At 50.4% G+C, this 22,467-nt stretch overlaps 1 protein-coding gene across 1 annotated transcript in view; it reads right to left on the reverse strand.

The window, feature by feature from the left end:
• Window positions 1-22,467, reverse strand: part of CHD3 (chromodomain helicase DNA binding protein 3) — a 66,237-nt gene that overhangs the window by 22,154 nt on the left and 21,616 nt on the right. Inside the window, 18 exon segments of the mRNA XM_072977148.2 lie at window positions 763-880; window positions 2,826-2,957; window positions 3,322-3,463; window positions 4,358-4,531; window positions 6,270-6,334; window positions 6,336-6,392; window positions 6,542-6,679; window positions 7,056-7,256; window positions 8,899-9,090; window positions 9,288-9,387; window positions 9,548-9,679; window positions 10,847-11,058; window positions 14,991-15,194; window positions 15,422-15,652; window positions 16,503-16,678; window positions 17,623-17,770; window positions 18,820-18,950; window positions 19,421-19,695. Of these exon segments, the coding sequence (XP_072833249.2) occupies window positions 763-880; window positions 2,826-2,957; window positions 3,322-3,463; window positions 4,358-4,531; window positions 6,270-6,334; window positions 6,336-6,392; window positions 6,542-6,679; window positions 7,056-7,256; window positions 8,899-9,090; window positions 9,288-9,387; window positions 9,548-9,679; window positions 10,847-11,058; window positions 14,991-15,194; window positions 15,422-15,652; window positions 16,503-16,678; window positions 17,623-17,770; window positions 18,820-18,950; window positions 19,421-19,695 (2,828 nt within the window).

Genomic DNA, 22,467 nt, shown 5'->3' on the forward strand with positions numbered 1-22,467 from the left:
TTATTTTAGTAATTCTTTTACCTAACATTTTAATTATGTTATTAATTCTTAAATATTTACTGTTTTTAGTTCTTAACATGAATTTGACCCAACTCCGAGAGGCTGTGGAACATAGGAGGGCCTGGCGTGCTCTGCCTTCATGGGGTCACAAAGAGTCGGACACGACTTAACAAGTTCTTAACATTGTCTTTTTAATAATGTTAGCTACCTTTTTTTAAGGGCCCCCTTTTAAGGAGAAAGGTTAAAAAATAAACATTTTAAATAGATAATAAATAAAGATAAACACCCCTGGTTTGAGCGGCTGCACATCTGGAGGCCAGCGGATGTCTGTCTGCCAGCTAATGAGAAAAGGATGGTTGGAGATGCCACTTCTAAAATTATTGTTTACATTTTTTTGCAAGCCTCTGTGAGGAAACTGGATGGCCATGGCATGGTCCCTCGTAAATTAAGGCTCACAGGCAGCTGAGAAAAGTACCCACACAGAATGCCAGGGCACAGTGGACTATGAAAAATTTAAGGAGTCCACCCAACGGTGGGCCAGATTATATTCTGCTCAAGTGAAATCAGGGCATCAACGTGGGGAACGACTAGATGCTGAAGCTCCGTCATGACAACGGTGCTGGTCCCACAAAGGGCATCTAGAGGGGTCCTAGCAATCCACCCCCCAGCCCCAGGGCAGAGAGGAGGGCATCCCCGGCAATGGAAAACAGCCCTTCTCTTGTCTTCTCCTGTCAAACCTCACCACCCTGGGCAGGCGCTTACCATTAAACCGGTCAATGGCTTCTTGCCGCAGGGCTCCGGTGATGCCCCCGTCAATCCGCTCGTACTTGTACCCTTCGTAGTCGAGGAAATCCTCAAGGAGGTCCAGCATTTTGGTCATCTGGAAAAGGCACTCAAGAGTGAGACTCACGAGACATGGAAATTATTCCTTGAAATTCTGAAGTCAGGAGGAGGGGACAAAAAGCACGTCTTGGTCAGGAAGGGCCGGGAAGGAATAAGAAATGGAAAGAAAACTGAAATGCGCGCAACACGTTATTATAATGATATTTGTAAGTTATAGATTTCCTTATAAATGTGAACAGTATTTAGTTTATTATATTTTCCCATCCGTTCTCAGTATGTTTCATTACTTTAAGAACTCATACAAGAATTCTGTGCTTGGGAGCACAAAGCGTTGGTGTTGCTTGCTATATTTACATAAATATCTATTTCATTTAAAAACAGAAATGTTTTCATTTTAGCTGAATACTAATTATATACAAAGATATAGAATGACAACCTGTTACACTCCTGTGTACCAAGCGTATTATTATTATTATTATTATTATTATTATTATTATTATTATTATTATTATTATTATTATTATTATTATTATTATTATTAATAATAATAATAATAATAATAATAATAATAATAATAATAATAATAATAATAATAATAATAATAATAATAATAATAATAATAATAATAATATGTCGCATTTCTCCCAACAAGGGACCCCAAGCGGCTTGACATTAAAATTCACATCATTTAAAAACACAGTAAGTTAAATATTAAAAGATAAACAATATGTGATTTAAAAATTAAACTAAGATTAAAACATGGAAAAGATTTAAATTATTTGCTGAAATAGGGGTTCAGTGATTCAGTTATAACTGTTAAAAGCCTGCCTGAAGAGATGGGCCTTCAGCTTTTTTGGGAAAGATCGCAGGGAAGGGGCCATTCCTGATCGCCCGAGGGAGAGCGTGCCATTGCCTGGGAGCTGCCCCCGAGAAGGCCCTCTCCCGGGTCCCCATCCGCTGGGCGTGGGCTGGCCATGGGACCGAGAGGAGGGTCTCCTTTGCGGATCTTAATGGCCACGAAGGCCCCTATAAGGAGAATATGGTCCTTCAGGGAGCCTGGACCCAAGCGGTGGAGGACTTTAGAGATTAACAACCATCCCTTTGAATTGGGCCTGGAAACGGACGGGTAGCCAATGCGGTTCTTGTGACCCGGGCATCCTAGGCTCCCTGTCGCTGGCCCCAGTCCGTCGCCTGGCTGCAGAGTTTTGCACCAGCTGAAGTTTCCGAACCGTCTTCAAAGGCAGCCCTACATTACACATTACAGTCATCCAAACAGGATGGAACCGTTGAAGAAAGCTTACTTTGTTAAGATTAAAAAAACATTCAAAATGAACTTGTTATTTAGATCCTTTAGAGTAACAAGAAGCATTAAATCTGTCATTGAGAATTAATAAATAAAATGAATTTTAAAACCAAAATTGAAAATGTTAACAAATTAAGAGTAACACCTTTTTTTACATTGTTTCCCAACTTCTGGATATTAAGGGTTTTATTGTTTTAAACTGTTTAGTATTTTAGCTGTCTTGGGTTTTTTTGTGTGTGTTGTTGTTGTTTTTAATTCAGCAGAAAGGTGAGACAAAAGCGTAACAACAATAATGAAATTGATAAAATTTTACACTCTGCATGGAAATTGTTCCTGCTTCTCTTTAGGGGAACCCACGAGTGTTCTTCCTCTCAACCTGATGGTCCAGCCAAGCCCTCGCTGGCATGTCTGTGGCAAGCTCTCCCCTTTCCCAATAAGAGCAGGCGACTTATTGGGAACTGTGGTTCTTCTTCGCGGTCACACAGGCGGAACGCCCATGGTGTGAATTCACAGAGACCACAAAGAAGAACCTCCAGGGTCCTTGTCCAGACCTGGCACGTTCTCTTGCTCTCCAGACTCTGCCTTGGAGGCAGCACGCCTTCGTTTCATTTCCTCTGGCTCCGTGCAACCAGCATGAAGGCAGGCCATGAGCCAAGCCTGCCCCCACCTCCTGCCTCACCTGGGAGAAGATGAGCACTCGATGGCCCTGCTCCTTCAGCTTCCTCAGCATCTTTTGCAGCAGCATCAGTTTCCCAGAGGCCTTAATGAGAGCACCCCCTTCGTAGGCACCGCTGGGCAGCTTGGGGGATTCCTGCCCGGAGAAAACAGAATGGCTGCCGTTCACCCCCATTGGCCGCAGACTTGGCTTGCTGGGTTTATCTTTCATTGATCTACGTTTCACGGTTGAGTTTGCTGGGGAAGGGACCAAATGGCTCGCCCTAGCTCAGCCCCATGGCATGCTGAGATGAAATGCCCTTTAAATCATATGTGCATAAGCCTTAGAGTTTCTTCCCCACCACCCTGGTCAGATCTTCACTGGTGACCGTGCAGGGCGAAGAAAGGACCGCACGGCTGAAGGCAGGAGGGCCTCCTCGCTCCACAGCAAGGATGCGCCCCCCCTTTTTTTGAGTGGACTGAGCTCCAGGGTCCTGGCAGCCAGCCAATGCAGGACATACCATTGCAGCGACAGGGAAGAGGTAGGGGTGGTTGCAGCATTTCTTCAAGTCCATCATGATGTTGAGCAGGGACACCTGGTTCCCGCCACCACGCGAGTTCAAAGCTTCAAAGTTGCGAGTCAAGATGTATTTATAGTACTTCCTGGGGGTGGGGGAGGGGGAGGGACACACAGAAAGAACAAGATAAAGAGGGAAATGGACAAAAGAGCCATGTTATAATGTTGACCTTCAGAAAAGAAGACGGAGAGGAGGAGAGCACTTTTCAAAGACTTGAAAGGGTGTCCTCCAGAGGAGGGGCAGGATCTGTTCTCCATCCTCCCAGAGTGCCAGACATGTCATAATGGGCTCAAGCGACAGGAAGGCAGATGTAGGCTGAAGCCCAGGAAAAAAAAATTCTTAACTGTAAAAACAGTACGACAATGGAACCCATGACCTCGAGAGGTGGGGGGGGCCTTCAAGAGAAAACTGGACCACCATCAGTCCCATCTGCTTCGATCTGGATTCCTGCCTTGAGCAGGGCTGGACTGGATGGCCTCAGAGGCCCCTTTCCAATATTCTATGATTCCATGCATACATGGAGAAGTACGCAAGACCTCCACCCCAAAGGTGGAGAAATAGAGCAATCTCTCCCATTCCTTTCTGCATTCTGCAAGTTAAGCAAAGCACCCATTTCTGGTATTTCCGTTACCAGTGATCAAGACTAGCAGGGAAGGGATCAAGGAGTCCCTGGATTCTCACACATCCTTATCCTCTCCCAAAGAGGCCACCATTTTCTCCAGAGAGGACAGGAATCTTGGCCTTTCCTTCCATGCTGAAATTTTAATCCACCCAACCTGCCTTTTTGATTCTGGCACCTTTTTCCTGATCCAATATCATGTCACTTCACTTGGAAATCTGTATCATGACGGTCTCCCCCTCCCCATCACGAATCCCGATCCGACACCCCTCTCCCAAGTCTCTCTACCCTGGAAGGACTTGAGGACCTTCTGCCGTGTCCGCTTCCTCTCTTCCCTGACCCCCCCCACACCTCCCGTACTTCTGCATGGGGCTGAGCTCCACCCGGACAATGAGCTCTGTCTTGGCCGGCATGTTCTTGAAGACATCAGCTTTGAGGCGGCGCAGCATGTGAGGGCCCAGAAGGTCGTGGAGTTTCTTGATTTGGTCCTCCTTGGAGATGTCTGCAAACTCCTCGAGGAAGCCTTCCAGGTTGCTGTAAGGAGGGAAACGTTAAGGTTACTCTTGTTCTCTTTGGAGAGATTTCACCCAAAGAGACCCAACAGGCAAATCCAAGGGCTGACCAGGTGAAAAGCCACTGGGATCATAGGGATAATAGCAGCATAATACATGCCGTGAATTTTTAAAAGAGCCCTAAAAGCTAGATCTGATTAAAAACTGATTTGAGTCCAGCATCACCTTACGTACTGTGACTGACGAGATGGTTAGCAGAAGCCTACGAGCAAGAGGTGAAAGGTCAACGGATCTCCCCAGCTTCTATTTCATAGCTATGGTCCCTTCTTAGTGATGCCTTTTTCTTTGGTACAAAACGGGTGAGATAAAAAGCCCAAAGGAATAAGCATGGCAAAGAGGGCAGCAGGATGCCGGATCTGAACGCTGTTTCACGTCACTTCGGGATTGCAAATCAAACTCTACCAGAAATACTCCAACCTTAATGGGTGCTCAATTCACAAATCTCAACCAGCCCTACTTGTCACTTTGAGGAAGGCGACCAGTCGTAACCAGTGCAAAGATATCTTTCTGAAATGTCACGATTTGTTAACTTAGAGCGCTCTCCCCCACAAAAGAAAAGAAAAAGGAAAGAGGGTAAAAAAATGGTTTTACATTTTATTTTTTTATGTTTATTAAACTGGATAATCCTATGGTAATGGATCTGAAGATGGGAGCCAGGATCCAGGGTCTTCACACAGTAACTTCAGAGAAGCACCCGATCCAGAGCGAGCCCATGAAGTGGGACACCCCAAAGCCAAGCCCCCAAAGCCCCAACTCTGGCTGGCCAACACGGTCAGAGAAAAGAGACAGGTGTCCCTTTCGGCTTCACTTGGTAAAAACCTCAGGCTTGAATTCAAGAGAGAAGAGCAGCTGAACCCCCTCACGTGGCATTCTCTTCTTTCCGTCTCCCTCTGTTAAGGCCCATTTTAACGGGTGGATGGAAAAAGCTGCCCTTGAGAACCGCCAGACATCTCAGTGGTTTAGGAGATCTCTGACTGCAGAGCCAGAGGTTGAGAGTTTGATTCCCCCCACGGGGCCTCCTTGAGACGGGGTTGGACTGGGATGATCCAGAGGGCCCTTTCCAGTGCTGCAGTTTTAAGATTATAACCCTTTTTCTACAGCTCCACCACAGGACAACCTGCCGAGAATGGCGGCAGTGTGCAGCTGGGGCCACCAGGGGGAGATCTCCTTTCAGAGATGAATTCTGAGCGCCACCGTCAAGGCCTCCGCACCCTCCCCTAAATATCACCTGTGCCGAAGATGCACTTGCAAGGAGAGACCAACACATCCTGCCTGTTCCCCTCCATCTTTTGGGATCAACGGTTAGGCCCCAAGACTTAGGATGCTGGGAAGACCAAATGAATACACAGGAAGCCTTTTTGACTCTTGAGGTCAACTAGGGAGACAATGTCTGGGGGAGGAAGATGTAGAGCTTCTGCGGCCCAGAGCTCCCATCCGGTCAGATGGAAGGTTCAGAAGGACCCAGACGGCCCTTCTAAGCCAGTTGGAAAATAAGTTGTGCCGGGACCCGATTCAGCGCAGGACTCCCGGAAACAAGAATCACCGTCTGGGGAACCAGAGTTGGGGAAAGGGGGGGGGGGGAGAACGGTCCAAGAGGGCAGTGGTGGACAGGATGGACCGCCAAGACCTTGAACCTCAATTCTACACCAGGCTCTAGAGCAAGGAGGGAGGAAAGAAGCACACGCGCAGGCAGGACCTACTTGAATCTCTCAGGAGTGAGGAAATTCAACAGGTGGAACAGCTCCTCCAGGTTGTTCTGCAAGGGGGGTCCCAGTGAGCAGCAGCTTGTGGTCGATCTTATAGCCATTTAACACCCTGAAGAACTGAAACCAAGGGCAGCGCAGTGATTAGGGGGGGGGGCTTGCTTGCCTCTCCGCTTCCGCTCCCCCCCCTCCGCCCTTTATTTCAGACCAGAGGAACTCCCAAATCCGAGGAAGCACATCCACAGTTCAGGCCAATGTCTTCTCCTCACCTTGGACTGGTTGTTTTTGAGCCGGTGAGCTTCGTCCACGACCAGGCAGGCCCATCGGACGGAGGCCAAAGCGGCCTGGTCAATGGTGACCAGCTCGTAAGAGGTCAGAAGGACGTGGAACTTCACCTGAGCTTCCCTCTGAGAGCAAAGCAGAGGAGAACGAATGAAAGAGAGCCCAAGAAGGGTGTTTATGTGTGGATGTGGGGGCTGAGAGGAAGCCACTTAAAGCTCCTTGTGACTGAACTACCGGATGTCGCTGTTTCTCCAACAAGGGCATCAATGAACACGGTCCTCCTTGGAGTAAAAGTGGAGTTGGATGCATTTTAAGGGAAGCTGAAAAAAGCAGCCCTGGGGAGACCTGCAGTGGAAGGGTTTAAAAGCTGCTGTTCACCTCAAAGGCCAGCCACCGCCAGAGTCTGTTTACAACAGTCTGCGGAAGACAAAGCCCGTCTGCAGGCCAAAAACACTGAAAGGCAAGACTACGCAAACACTCTCCCCCCACCACTTGACTTGCCTTCATTTTGAAGGCCTTCTTTCCACCCTTCATGGCGTTATCCTCAAAAGAAAATTCGTTCTCGCGGATGATGGAGCGGCTGTCCTTGTCTCCCGTGTAGGTCACCACGTAGAAATTGGGCGCCCACATCTGAAACTCCCGCTCCCAGTTGATGATGGTGGAGAGGGGGGCACTCACCAGGAAGGGCCCCTTGGTGTGACCCTAGGTGGGGGGGGGGGAAGAGAGAGAGAGAGAGGAGGAGAAGAAGAAAAGGTAGATGACATGAGAACTGGCAGAAAGTCTCCCCTTTGCAGCTCAGGCATCTGCCCTGACTCAGCCCGATCCAGCTGATCGGAGGAGCTCAGCTTCCAGGGGCTCGGCTCGGCCAAGAGAAGCCCATTCATAAATCGCTGGCAGCCGGAGCGAGCGCAGTTCCCTCGTGTGGCTCTGCTGGGATCACTGACACACAGCCAGCCGTGGCAGCTGTTCCTGCAGAAATAACAGCTGTTCACCAAAGGACCTCTTCGCCTGGGGCTGAGCAGCCATCCATTCCAGCACCTACACACCGTGCTAGGCGCAGCACGTGACGCAAGGCGCTTGGCTGCAATCACATATCCGAAGGACAAACCACAGAGAGGAAGACAAGATGGGGATGAGTGGAAGAGAAGCACCACTCATGACAGGGAAACACTGGACGTCCCTGCAGCCAAGGCACTCGGCACAGACGTCACACAGAAAGGCCCATGCAGTTGGGAAGCCCGGCCCCCTCCAGTTTTCCCAGGGTGCATAAGCACCAATGCTTGGGGGGGGGGAAGCGTATGCTGCTTCCCCCGTGGTGACATCCTTTGGCCACACACAAAACTCAGAGGGCTGCCATATTGTTTCAAGTCCCTCTTGCTTCTGTGATTGAGGAAGGACTGGGGGAAGACAGCAAGGCCTGGACAGTTCACGCTACGGAGTCGGCAGGCGGTGTTTCGCCTCTAGAGGCTGCCCAGTTAAAGCAAAGGAGCTCTCCACCGCTTCTCAAAAAGCCGGAGGCTCTGACTGGTCAACAGAGGGGGCCGGCCAAGCAAGTGCTGGGAGGCTGGACGGAGGAAAGTCGGGACAAGAGCTGGCTGGGGCAGAGACACTGGGAAGAAAGCTGAACACCTTCGGCAGCCCTGGCTTATGCCAGATGGGTAAGATTATTAAAACAAGGGCAAGTGAAAGAGAAGGTCTGGAGCCAAGTTGTGCCAGGACCCTCCATCTCCTCCATCTAAAGCAAGGAGGGCATTGTCCTCAGTAGGAGATTCCAGCCTGATTCCCTGCGCCTCTGTCCTCTCAGTAGGAAATAGAACAGAGACTGACAAAAGGGAATGGACTGGCTGGCTGGCAGGCGAAGGGGGGGTGTCTCGGGATTTCCCTCCCTCTTTTTCGAAAGGTGCAATGGGGTCGATGAAGAGGATGTTGAATGAGAGGCCATTGGTTAGCTCCCTTTCCTGGAGGAACACAATGAACCTTGAGCAGATGGGAGAGATTTCACACTGAAAGGATCTCCTTCCTTGTTTTCTCCCCCTCCCTCCCCCCCCCCCACACTTCAGGGCAGGGTTTCCTTTCATCTACTCTCAGGATTAGGAGCTTTTGGGACAGGGGGCAAATTCTCTTCTCACACCGAGGAAGACAGAAGCAGGATTGCAAGCGGCAAGAACCAGCCTGGCCGCTATACATCAACGCATCGTAGAACGTCAACGAAGGTTGCTCAATGACATCCCCATGGTCATTGCCAGGGCAGGGAGGAGGGGGTGCAAATCCGAAGCCAGAACTTGCCCTCGGGGGGGGGGGGGAGCAAATACGTCCAAGCCGAGGAGCACCCTCCTGGCCTCACCTCTCTGTAGAGCGAGTACAAGAAGACGATGGTCTGGATGGTCTTGCCGAGACCCATCTCGTCAGCCAGGATGGTGTCTGTGCTCTGGGCCCAGGAGAATCGCAACCAGTTGAGGCCTTCCAGCTGGTACATGTGCAGGGTGCCCCCCGTGGAGGTGATGAAGCGCGGCTGGCTCTCATATTTCACGGTCGGCTGCAAGGAAGAGAGCTGAGGCTGAGCCCTGGACGTTGAGCAGAGGCTCGCTCGCTCGCTCGAGAAAGCCCTGTTTAAAGTACAGGAGCTACTCGTGCTTTGCCATGCCCCATTTCCCCCAACAGATTCCAAGCCTGTCCCCATCAAGCGTGACTGAGGCTGCAAGGCCACCGCCAGCCGCTTTCCCCAGAGCTTACATCGTTAGTGGGAGAGTTTGGCGGGTCCTCTGAGGTCAGCTCCTTCTTCTTCTTCCGATATTTCTTGGGCTGCGCAGGGTCCTCACCCATAATCAGCTCTCTAAAGGAAACAGACACCCAAGTCCCGTCTAAATCCCAACCAGGAATCTCAGGGCGGCCGGCAGTGGACCAGACCAAACTTGTCTCCTCCTGTCTGGTCCTTGGCCTTCCCCGTTTCCACTTTCCGAGATGGCAAACGAGACCAAACCACGACTCCTCACCTGTGACACCAGTAGGCCTGTTTGTGGTATTCGTAGTCAGGGATGGGCATGTCGTCCTCTTCCCACGTGGACTGATCGTAGGAAAGGTCACGCCACTTAACCAGATAGTGGTAGTTGCCCTTTTTATCGATGCTGCACGCCACAGATGATCCAAAAGGGAAAACAAAGAGAAACGGCGAGGGAAGAAAACACACAAATGGCATGAATTTATCGTGTTCTATACCAGTAAACATTGCAAGACTACAAGGAAGCCGCAGGAATCGGGCAAATAAAGGGTAAATTAAGCAAATAATCTTTGTGGATTTTATTTACTAATTTATTGTAGTTGTATTTTGTTTTGTTTTAACATGTTGCTATATTATTTTATTATGCTGGCGTTCTATGATTAATGATTTTGTTTTTGTTCACACCTGCACACCAGCCAGTGTGGCCTTTGGCCAGATGGTAGGTATAAAAAAAATAAAGGAATAGAAGGAAAATCAAACAGAAGTCATAATGGATCAGCCTCTGCCACTGTTATGTACAGTATGGCGATCAAACTTGGAATGAAAGTTGTATTCCTAGTGTGATCTAAGGGTCTTCTTCCAATAAAAGGGCTTTTAGAAGGACTATTTTAGTGGAACACTTGTGAGAAACACAAAGTCAGAATCCCCATAGCTGCAAGAAAAGTTTATCTTTAGAGTGACAAAAAAAGCGAGGGGTTCTCAAGAACCTCCACATTTCCGGACTCCATATTTCAATCTAGACATGGGGCACAAAGCAGTTTGTCACATTTCAGCCCGATTCATAAACCCAGCACCACAGATCCTGCCCCCCACAGCCAGCTGCCCCACTCACAAGCTCGTGCACACTGGGCGGGTTGTTCTCTGGCATTCGTCCCGCCTGGACGAGAGCCTGGGCTCCCCTTCCCTGCCTCCTCCGGCAGCCAGCCAGCCAATCAACAGCTGCGCACCAAGAATCCCCATCCCACCTCCCCGTATGAGTGGCCGACACATATCCATCGGACCAAAGCATGACGAAGCGCTTCGTGCCCTATGTCGACTTCGATCTGTGTCTGCCCATCCACAGGATGGCTGGGTCTCAAAAGCTCTAACAGCCTGGAGGAATCATGAGGTTTGTTTATTTATTTGTTTGCTTATTTGTTTATTTGTTTGATTGATTGATTGATTGATTTATACCTTGCCCATCTGGCCTAAAAGACCACTCTAGGCGTCTAGATCACTCTAACCAAGGTTAGGAAGCCAGAGAGCAAAAATGCCAGAGAAGCCGGGGGGGGAGGGCGGCGCGGGGTCAACTGACCTGTGGTTTATAACCCGATGGATGGTCATCCAATCAGGTTTGATGCCATAGCGGTAATACTTCTCCTCCATCTCAGCATACAGGGGATCCTTATTCTTCCTCTTCTCGCTCTTGCCGTCGTCATCGCCAGAGCCGTAGTCAAGCGGAGGAGGCTCGTCCATATCGTTCTTCCGCTGATAATTCCTGTACATCACCAGGTGGAAGATCTCCAGCTGGGAGGCCGAGGTGGGGATCGAGCAGGGAGAGCAAGTCGAAGACAGAAGGGAAGGAGACGTGAGAACAGAATGGCCCCAAACCGTCAGAAACTCACTGTGTGCGTGGAATGACCATGGCTAATTGGGACTAATTGCTGGCATGCTGGGGCACGTCCCTGCTCAGTTTCACAACCAAAGTGTGTCACAGTGCCTCGTCAGTCAGTCACAATTAGCTCATCAGTTGAGAGTAAGAACGCCCCGGCCAGTCCCATTCTTCCAAACAGTTCCTCAAGAGGGCATTGCACTATCCCGACTCAACCGCATACTCAGGATAGCCACAACAGAAAGGCTAGGCTTTAGGTTATCCCTGGCTACTGTTCATGGCTGGATGGTTGTCCTTTGCTATTTTCCTATTTTAAGATGAACCGGTGTTTACCAATAACTGTGGCACTTTGAATGATCACCTGTGAAGCGGAAGAAGGTGGATGTCATACATGAGGATACAGGAGAACGCAACCTTGCTAAAGGATGCATCTAAGTGTGACCCAAGTGGGTCATAAAAGTGGAGGGTTGTGACCCTGTCATCACCTGGTGTTCGCCTGGAACTATCACTTCTTGACAGGAAGCAGGTCAAAAGACTGGCTGTGTAGAAACATACATGGAGGGCATTTAGCCAAGGGGCCAGTTACATGTAACAGTTCTGATGACCCATTTTGCTAAGTGCTGAGTGGAGCCCAGAATAATACATTTTAAAAAGCATCCTGTTTTCCAAAATGAAGCTGAATGCATGATACTGAAAGAGAGTGCTCATCAGATATCTAAGCAGTCTAAACAGTGTAAGGTATGCTCAGCATAAGCTGATAGTGTGAGTGATGTAGTCTGAGGATCACTTTGTTCATGGGTAACCCATCCATAGGGTGCAAAGTTCTCTTGCTCTCTGGGCCAAAGCAACAGCTGCAAGTCCTTTTTTAGGAGAAAGGTGGGGTACAAGTATTTTAAATAAAGAAATGCACCATTCATGGGCAGGGAACAGAACAGCGCAAGCATTCTGAAGCCCTTTTCAGAAATGCACAAGAATGAGGGGGGCCCGGGCAGATACAATCGGGGCTTCAACTAATGAGAAACTGCAACTGAACAGATCCACCATTAGAAAAGTCCCACTTTCCTGGCAATAACAGGAATGGTCGTTAACAGCTACGCTGTGATGCTGGGAGATTCTCTACAGATTCTTGAAGCCTAGCTCATGCAGTGGTTCATGACTTCCAAGGTACTGCCTTCTCTTCAGCTTCTACAATAGTTGATATCTCTGGCGGGAGTCAGAGGAGGATGGTATTCTCCAACCGACGAGCTTCATTCAATAAGGCGAGGTCAGGGTTCTGATTCCTCCCGTTGCTGGTTCTTATGAGAGCTGCTTACTGCGGAAACCCCGGGGTATCTGCCCTGTGCACTTTGCAACTGAGGGACGAACCAAAGCTGAAAAGCAGGCCTCCTGTCGTTGGCCCCCCCTGGCCTCAAGCTGGCTGAGGAAGTCCCCCCCCCGCCCCTGGCTCTTCCACAGTCACAGGGGCTAGGGCAGGCTGAGTGAGAAGTTCTGTGTCCTCCAGTCTTTGATTTCTTTTTTGGTTCTGATGACTACAGTGCCACAGGCATGCCCCGAAATCTTAACAGCTAGTCCTTCCGGACCCGAGAGCTCTGCTTGGTACTAACAGAGCTTTCAGTTCTGAAGAAGAGATGAAAGGATACAGATCCATCCAGGGATTACAAAGGTTTCGGACAAAGGTGTGGGCATCAATAGATCAGTACAGCAGCTAAAGAAGACTATGACTGGGAGAGCCCTCCTCAGAAGCAAAACACAAGAGTTTCCCACAAAAGGTTTGACAGCCCTCCTCGCACCCCTCGCACCCCTTAGAGCTTGACGAGGCTGGAAAAGGCTGAGCTAAGAGCGCTTCTCTCCCAAGCAAAGTAGACACTTAAAAGCGTGTTCACCAGTCAGAAAACAGTTTCTACCACCTCAAGGCGTACTAGTTTTCCTTTGAAAACCAGCTCTGGGGGTCATAAAACCCCTTTATCTGGGAGATGTGGATGATGTGTCTGTCTGTCGAAAAGCAGAAGGAACAATTCTAGTATGATTCCAAACGAACAAAAACATCCTATACGGACTAAGAAAACAAAGACAGGCAGGCCATTGGGGGTAGGTGGGGAATGAGAAAAGGGCCTGCCATGGGAAGGGTGCTCCAAAACGGTTGCTCCTGGGTAGAGATGGGCACAAACTGCCAGTTCAGTGATTCATCCCGGTTTGTGTATCAGCCGAACCGGGGGGAGGGGGGTTGGCACTTCCCAGCCCTACCTCCTCTGGTGGCCACCCACAGAGAGTGGCCGCCTGCCAAAGGAGGCGGGGCTGGGCAGCACTAAACACCTGTTCGGCCAGTAAACAAGCCGGGATGAACTGGTGAACTCTCTAGACCTGAGATCACAAAGAAAAGGAGACCACGTCATGCGTGACTCCCACCCAAATGCTAACGTTCAGGTCTGGAGGATAGCAAAACTGCACGAGTGCAGGAAAGAGCCACAGAAGAGTCACCACAGAGACCACAAAGAGGAACCCACTTTTTGATGTGAAATGACTTCCTACAGCATCAGGCCACTGGCTACGGTTCTTCCATATCATATGCAAAAGTCTTTCTAGAGCGTGGAAAAGCTATTTTTCCAGAGCACGCTTCCCAGGCACCCTTCTCATAAATACAGCCACAGGAAAAGGCTGTCCAGAAAAGTAACCTGTCGAAGTGCTGAGCCTTTCCCAGCTTTCCAAGGCAGGTGCCCTGTGATGCCTTTTTGCCCACTGCACCATCTCCCGTGTCGTAGCCCCACCACCGCCCAGGCCTCCCACACGGGTGGACTCCATCGCTGGCAACCTCCACAAGCAGAACAGCACATGGGGAAACAGCAACAGCCCTGGGACAGAAGGGGGCTGGCAACAAAGACTGGCTTACGGTTGCAGGAAGAGTGCTTTAAAAATCATTTACACAAGAACAAAAAGCAAGACCGAGTGGGACAACAGCTCAGACTGCCTGCCTGCAGATATTATGTCGACTTCCCAGAGGAGGGGCCCTGTTTGCCTTCTGCAGGCAAAAACCAGGAACCTATGGTTAAAAATTCACCAGGGCACAAGCTTTCCGTAGACTGTAGCCACTTCTTCAGAGGCCTGAAGTGTTATACGCCCATTTCCCTGACAAGTTATCAACACTGAGCTGAAAAGCAACTTACATCCATGAGGTACACACAAAATTTGGTTGCTTAGCATAGCACATCACGCTAAAATAGGCCTACTGAACTAATAGGGATACAGCGAGTCCCATGGATTCAAGAGGGCCTATTCTAACTGCGACCTACGATGCTAAAAACAAAATAAAAATAAAAAAAGACTTAAAAAACGTTGTGGCACCTCCAAGACGAACTGCGTTTTTTTAATGTGAGCTCTTGTGGATCAAGCCCACTTCCTCAAACATCACATTTTTGGTCTCTATTTTTAAATTTTTCTTTTGTTTTTGCCTGATATTCTCACATACAGTAGCCTAACACGGCTACTTCTTCTAAAATTCTGTAACGCTAAAGCTCCAGTGAAGAGAAGCCCATCTCAATCAAGGGAACCTACGGAGGAGTTGACTCACCCAAACCTCACTGATCCAACGAGCCTCCTCCCAGTGTGATTTGCTAGGCTAAGCGACTAGATTTGGGGCAGTTGCCATCTTAACAAGGAGCCCTTCCCAAAAAGAAAAAGCCTCCCCCAGCCCAATCACTCCAAACTCTGCCTATGCAACGGCGACAGGGGAATCCCACACACCAGTTTCCCGCACCGCTGGTAATCACCCCTTGGGGTGGTGGGAAGAGGCAAGACCTCTCCAGCCACCATCCTAAGTCCCAAATCGCCCAGCTTCACCAAAAATGTGTACCTGCAGTTCCTTGATCCAGGAGCAGTGCCAGTATGACAATCCGACCCACTTGACGAAGAATTCGCGCTCCGAACGCCCCTGCATCGTCTTGGGGGGGAGCTCCTCGGAGTTGCCATCCGACGGCTGGGGGATGGCCACGGAGGTGGGGGGCTCCCCCCATCGCCAGTGGAGGATCTTCTGCACGCGGCCTTTTAGCATAGGACACTGAGGGTGGGAAAGAGAAGCTGTTGGGGACACAAGGAGCTGGCCCAGCCCTCCATCCCTTCTTGCCCTCAACAGACCCCGTGCCTTCACTCCCAACGTAGGAACCTTCAAAACGGGCCTGGCTTCCTCTGCCTGTCCCCCCCTCCCACAAGGCACCACCCACCCACCCCCTTTTCTCCCCAGTTCCAGCCCCCTGACCACCCCACCCAGTCTCCCAACCCCCTCACCGTGCAGCGGGGACACAACCACTCGCCATTCGGGATCTCGGGAAGCGGTGGGTTGAGGCAGTGGATGTGGTAGGAGGAGATGCAGGCGTCACAGCACAAGAGCTCCCCACCGTCCTTGCAGACGCGACAGTACTCCATGTGATCATCCTCTTCCTCCTTCTCGCCCTCCTCCATCTCCCCTTCGTAGTCCTCTTCCTCCTCCTTGGGCTCCCACTGCACCCCTTCCTTTTCCTACAGGCCAGGGCCATGGCGTCACCGAAAGAGGGAGAGAGAGAGAGCTGGATTATGATATACGGGGTCATGCGGGTAGTGGCGCTCAAGAGCCTCAAGGCACAGAAGTCAAGAGGCAATGATTTCCAGATACCTGGGCCTTTGTATTTTTTTTTTTACACACTCTAACTTCTCAGTTAAGGGGAAACAAATCATGTGCAAAAAGAGCAGTTCTAACTCTGTGTACGGTTTAAGAAATTTAGAGTTGCTCTCAAGGGTGGAAACTCCAGATTCTTCTAAAAGATCCAGAAATAGACAAAGCTATAAAAGCAGAATATGGTTCCGGACACCAAGATTGGCAGACTGACTCAATTTCTTCTGCCTGAAGAAGTAACGTTTAGCCCTCATGTACAGGAATATTATCAAGGCTTGGCAGAATTTTGGAAACCGCAAGGCACCTGAGCGGACAAATTGTTGTCCTTCTACTGAACCCCAGCCCCTGTCTCCTTGTCCCTATGCACACAGCACCCCCCAAAAATCCCTCTCCTTCCACCCACCCTAACCCAAGCACTATGTCAAGAGCAACAAACCAAGAGAAGGACTTTGAGGGGTAGAAGAGGCTGTGAATTAATAACTACAAGAGTTGCAGGATCTAAGTCTTCTGATATTGACCTCTTAGACGTTGTCTCCTTTCCCCCCCCACCCCCATTTTTTAAAAAAACCCCACAGAATTCTGGACCCCCTCTGCGGAACGGCAGCCAGAGCCGATGTCAGAGCAGGGGCTACGGCAGGCTTAGCTCCTTCCCGGGAAATGGGCATACAGGGGGTGCTAGTGTGCAGAGAGAGCAAGCAAGAAAGGTGAGCAGCTTACACAGTGGGGGCAGCTCCACTTGCCCTCGGGGGCCTTGTCTAGCTCCGGATCCAGGCACACCAGGTGATAAGCTCTGGGACATGAGTCGCAGAGGATGATCTCCCCGCCCTGCTGACACACCTCACAGTAGTCTTGGTGGTCTGTCTCGTAGCCGTCTGCCTCTTCTTCGCCAGCAACTGCCGGAGGGGCCGGGAAGTGGGGAGAAAGGAGAATGGCGTCAGGACATGTCCTTCGCTCTGGACCCTATTGCAGCTGACAACTCTGCTCTCTTGAGGCCGGGCCGGTCTCAGGCTGGGAGGTAAAGTCACCAGCCGCCCGAGCTTGGGGAACGGAAGGATTTCAAGCCAACTGCATCTGACACTTGTCCCAAAGAAGGGACAATGGCCGGGAGGTGGGCATGGAAGGAGAAGAGACATGGCCACTAGTATTCTATCTCTCGATAGTTTCACTTGTGGAGTTTAGGTAGCTGAAAAGAACCGATCAAGCAATAGGCTCCAGTTCCTATCACATTATGAGCCTAGCTAATGTTGTCCAGAAACACAAAGGTGGGTGGAATACACTCTTCTCTGCTCACCTGTGGCAGCCCAGGGCATGCCCAGCAAAAGCGAGATGGGGGGAGGAGGAGCACAGACAAAACTCTCAGAACATCTGAGCTGAGCAACAAAGGGTGTTTTGTCCCTCAGGACCTAAATGGGGGTGTGTGTGTGCAAAGCCTCTGCTTTCCCTTGCTGTCTGATAAAAGGATCTGTTCTCAATCATCCCAGAGTGCAGGACATGCAACCATGGGCTCAAGTTACAGGAAGCTGGATTTCAGCTGAGTATCAGGAAAAAAAAAAACTTTCTAACTGTTAGAGCAGCATGACAACGGAACCAACGACCTCAGGAGGTGGAGAAGTGCTCCAACTCTGGAGGCCTCCAAGAGCAATTCACGCAGCCATCGATCAGATCTGATTTGACTGGGATTCCTGCCCTGAACAGGGGGTTGGACTCCATGGCCTTATAGGGCCACTTCTAACTCTATGATTCTATGAAAAGGGGAACCCTGCCAAAGGCAGAGACTGCTTTCCATGTGACGAAAGGGCCCCACCCGCAGCACCGTGACACAACATCTCTGGCTCACCTTTCTTCTTTTTCCGCCCAGGCCTACCCCGCTTGAGTTTCTTGACCCTCCCTGAACTGTCTGAGCGCACCGAGGAGCTGTGGACGCTGGAGTTGTCAAGGTCAGATTCTTCCTCGGGCTCTCCCACCTCGTCGCTCTGAAATAAATGCTGTACATAACCGAAGCGGCCCTCCATTAGGAAAGGCCCCGACAGAAGGCACAGATGAGAGGGAATGACAGGAGAGGAAACGGTTGCAGGGAAGAAACGGGATGGGGTTTGCCACCCAAAGGTACAATTTGCCCCAAACAGCAAGCAGGGAAAAGGGGAAAGGGCCATTGGCAAGGTAGCCCTGCTCAGTTAGAGCCCAGGGGCTGGGGCGAGGGGACTGAATACCGTTGTCTCTTAGTAAAGAGACGCCATTCTGTGTTACAAGGAAAAAGGTAAGGGTGGGAGAGAGGAAAGGGAGCTGATGTTAATAAACAACAAGCGTATCCACACTCACACCATGCACGAAGGAGAGTCTAGTCTACTTCACAACCACAATTCATAAGAAAAATCTCATGTCTGCAAGCCAGGGTGGGATCCTGACCACTGAAGAGACAAACGGGAAGGTGTGCAGCCAAGGCAACACTTGATAAAATCTCTGATGCTGGAAGGCCAAGGGAGGCAAACTTGGAGGGAATCAGGCTCCTGTCTCTTCCCTGCCTAGATGAGCAGGGTATAAATCTAATAAAATAAAAATAAATAAATAAATAACCGGGATCACATAAATTACCGTATTTTCCGTGTATAAGACGCCCCCGTGTATAAGACGCCACTACTTTTCTAATCCAAAATTAAGAAAAGTAATTGGGGCTTAGCAAGCGTAGGGGGAAAGGGATCAAAGCACTGCAGGATCGCTTTGATCCCTGCTTTCCCCTCCACTTGTTTTTGTTCTCTCCTCAGCTTACTCCCGTGTATAAGACGGCCCTCCATTTTTTGTCTAAAGATTTTAGACAAAAGTATAGTCTTATACACGGAAAAATACGGTGGGTCGCTTTGGCACCTAATCTGCAACCTTTTCTTCCGATTAATATGCACACTGTCCTTCAGCCCTGCCTACTTATTTAGGAAACACCCAGCCATTAAGGTCTTCCTTTTCTGAGCGAGCCCAGGGTAAACATTCACACAACAGCAACAACAACAGCAACACCAAGGGAAGGGAGGGGGGCGCTTACTGAGCTGCTCTTTTTGCGCTTTCCTCCAATCATGCCCAGCTTGATCTTCAGAGGCGCCATCTTCTTCCCCTTCATCTTCCGCTTCATCTCTGGGATGCGAGGGCTCTTGCTCCTCTTCTTGTGACCGGGACCTTGGGTGGGAAAACAAGGAAGCCGTCAGAGGGACTCACACGCCTGGGGGGTGGGCTTCGTTTGTGAAAGAGAAATAGGTAAGGCTTCTGTGAAGCCGTAAAGCAGCAAAGCAGATGGCAAACCTTGGCAAAAGACCCCCTGGCATCATCCTCTCCTGACCGGATGCCAAGAGCCCAAAGCTCCTGGCTGCTTTCCTTTTGTGCTGTAGCCCACCCCCCACTCCACCCCCCCCCCCACCCTTTGGAAAGAGGGGGAAAGGTCCTGGGGAAATAACTGGGGAGGACCAAAAGCTGGTGTTTCTTGAAAAGAACAGAGTCCAGTGTGCAGAAGCAGGAGACGTTAAGAGCCACCATCTCGACCGGGTCTAGATCAGCCACGTTTCTCCTGAAAAACTGGAGACGGTCAAGCCGGCCGCCCTGCCTGCCCCCACTCTTTCCAGAACAGCCCGAGAGCTCCCGGGAGGACCCACCTTTGCCTTCTTTGGTTTTGGCTTTGCGGATCGGAAGAGGCTGAGGAGGCGGCTGCAGCGAAGGGGGCGGCTGTGGCTCGGGTGAGGCGGTGACAGCCGACACGGCCGCCGACACCTGCTCGGCCACAGCGGCGGCTGCCGCGGCAGCCGCAGCAGCCACAGCGGCCGTGGAGCCTTTGAAGGGGTTGTTGGCGCTGAACTCCCGCCATTTGGCTCCCATGATGGTCATCATTTTGGACATCGGGATCTTGGGATTCTTTTTGGCAATAAGAGGCCTGGAAGGTGGGAGGAAGCGACAAAACGGCAGCTCAGGTTTCTTTGGCACAACGGCCAAAGCCCCCCACCCACCAACCCTTTTGGCGTTGAGGGAAGAAAATGCCTTGACAATATGGGGCTCTCGGCGTGCTCTCCCTTGCTCCACCTGCTAGACGGGTCATGATTCTCCTCCAATATTCCCCCCCCCCGGGGTCCTGGGACTTTTACCACTACTCACAAGAAATCCCTTCCCGGATAATGGGGAGTCCTGGCCTCCCACCACCCACAGGTTCCCCCTTTGTTCCACTTCAGAACAAGGGGCAGAAGCCCTTGCCCCACTTAATGCCCCAGGATGAGTCCAACAAGCACCTCTAGTTGATTTTTTTAAAAACCCACAGAAGTGGAGGTTCCAAAATAAAGAGTGGGGTAGTGCATCGGAGATTCAAAACAAACGGCTGAAGGAGAAGAAAGAAAAAAAGGGGGGGGGGCGGGTGGGGGTAGTACCAAGCCCTTTTAGCTCTGAAAATGTTCATTGCAAGCCACAGGAGACAGGGGAGAAGGATTTTAGGGCGAGGACATGAGGCTAATGGAGAAGTAGGTATCCTCCTTACTGAGAGCCAAAGCATTACAGATCCTGCCCTTCCCCCAAGAGTAACGAGTAGTTCAGCAGGGCAAGGATTATACCCTTCTTGGCTCTTACTAGTCTCTAGGGAAGACAAAGGCTGCCAAACTGGAGCCAGCCAGCGCTCTGTTTCATCTGACAGAGGCCAAGACTGAAACTCGCTGGAACAAAGCACAGCCTTGCCATACAGGGCTGGCGGTGACCGTGTTCGGCCCTCCCCTTCCCCTTGTTCACTCCCCATCCGCCAGCCAAGAGCCCTGAAGCACAAAACATCCATCATCCGCAATAATCCTCACTGCAGATGCTGTGTCTTCTTGATCTCGCTGCCCCGACCAGCCTCAACACTTCATCTGCTGTCACCGCACAGCGCCAGTAACCAGCAGACTGACGGCTGACCTCAGCTGGGACCCGAATCTACGAGGACCTCTGGGACTCTTCCCGGCAGATGCTCGTAGCCTTTGTACCTTCGAGCCACGGACACCCATCTGAATTTTTATGAATGGGTGGCCGTGCACACAAGTCCCCAGCCCTACTCAAGCCCCGATTCTGCCAAGACTCGCTGACCATGTAAACCTGTCTTCCCCACACCTGCATGACATGAGCCTCACAGTCTACAACTGTGGGGCTGTTCTGAGTAAAAACACAGTAAAGAGAGTCGTACAGAGGTGGGCCAGGATCCGTTCTCAATCATCCCAGGGTGCAGGGCATGTAATAATGGGCTCAAGTTAAATCAAAGTCCGATTTTGGTTGTATATCAGGAAAAAACTTCTTATTAGGAGCAGTATGACAATGGAACCCATGACTTTGGGAGGTGGTGAGCGCTTCAACACTGGAGTGGCATTTGAAAGAAATTTAGACCACCCTCTGTCTGATCTGCTTTGATTGAGATTCCTGCCTCAAGCAGGGAGTTCGACTCGATGGCCTTATAAGCCCTTTCCCACTCAATTAGTTCTATTTTATTCTATGAAAGGTAGTAAGTGATTTTGCTGATGAAAAACCCAACCCATGAATAAGTCTGTCTCAACAGATCTGTTGTAACTGACACCACTGTGCCGGACAACGGGCGGGGGCCCTGCAGTCACGCTCACCTCCACCTGACCCACCCGGGGAGGAGACTTCAATCATAGCTAAAACAACACAACAACAACAAAACCATCCCAAAGCTATGAAAAGCTGTGAAAATCCAAAGGCACACTTCTCAAGATGCCAAAACCTATCTACATAACCCACTTTCTCTTCCACTTATGTGGCAAGGCCAAAGGAGAAGATCAACCCACAGGGATCCCTCCTCTGGAAATCCGAACATTCAGGAAGGTGCTAGCTGCCTCTCTTGCCAGAGGTCCTTCCACCTTCCTATCTGCCCAGCATCTGCCCTGACTGTTCTACATGGTGTCCCCCAGCAGCAAAGTGTTGGGTTTCAACCTGGGAGTGATGCCACATGCTTGCTCATGATGAATGGCCCATTCATCCCCAGAAGGTACAGGGAAGGGGGGGGGGCACTCTGGTGGAATCCAGCTGTCTCCTTTGTCATTCCCACCTAAAAAAAAAAAAAACCCCAAAGGCCTGAATATGCTTTTAAGAGATCCTCTTGTCTCTTCTCTGCTAGCAACAGAAAGATCATCCTTGCCTACCTCAGCTAAGGCACTTTTATGCAGGAGCTTGCTAGTGCTATTTGGCAAAGTTTCTTATCCTTAAGTCTCCAGAGTAGCAGCGACAAACTTCAAAACAAAAGGGAAGTAAAGCGACAACTCTGTTCCAACGATCTTCCAAGCTGCGCTCCTTTCCGGCCCAGCCCTAGGCCCAGGCCGTCCTTTCCCTCTTCTTCCAAACCATAAAGCCCAAGTTGGACAATCTACAGTGATGGCTAACCCCAAAACTATGATTTAAAGCCACAAGGGTTCCTAATCCGGGGTCCCCCAGGTGTTCTTGGCCTGCAGTTCCACCCACCCCCCAAGCCTTCACCACCCGCTGTGCTGGAGTCTGCAGTCCAATAACATCTGGGACACCCCAGGCTGAGAGCCACTGATTTAAAGTGAATTTGCAAACCAAACATCTTGCCTGCTCTACTAGGCACCATGACAAACGACAATAGGAACCACCTGGCAGGTGAGAGGAAGAGGAGCAGCAGAACAGTGCCCCTGACTCCATGACACATTCTCCCTGTTCAAAG

This window comes from Pogona vitticeps, chromosome 6, assembly GCF_051106095.1.
Source record: "Pogona vitticeps strain Pit_001003342236 chromosome 6, PviZW2.1, whole genome shotgun sequence".
In the NCBI taxonomy this organism is placed as follows: domain Eukaryota; kingdom Metazoa; phylum Chordata; class Lepidosauria; order Squamata; family Agamidae; genus Pogona; species Pogona vitticeps.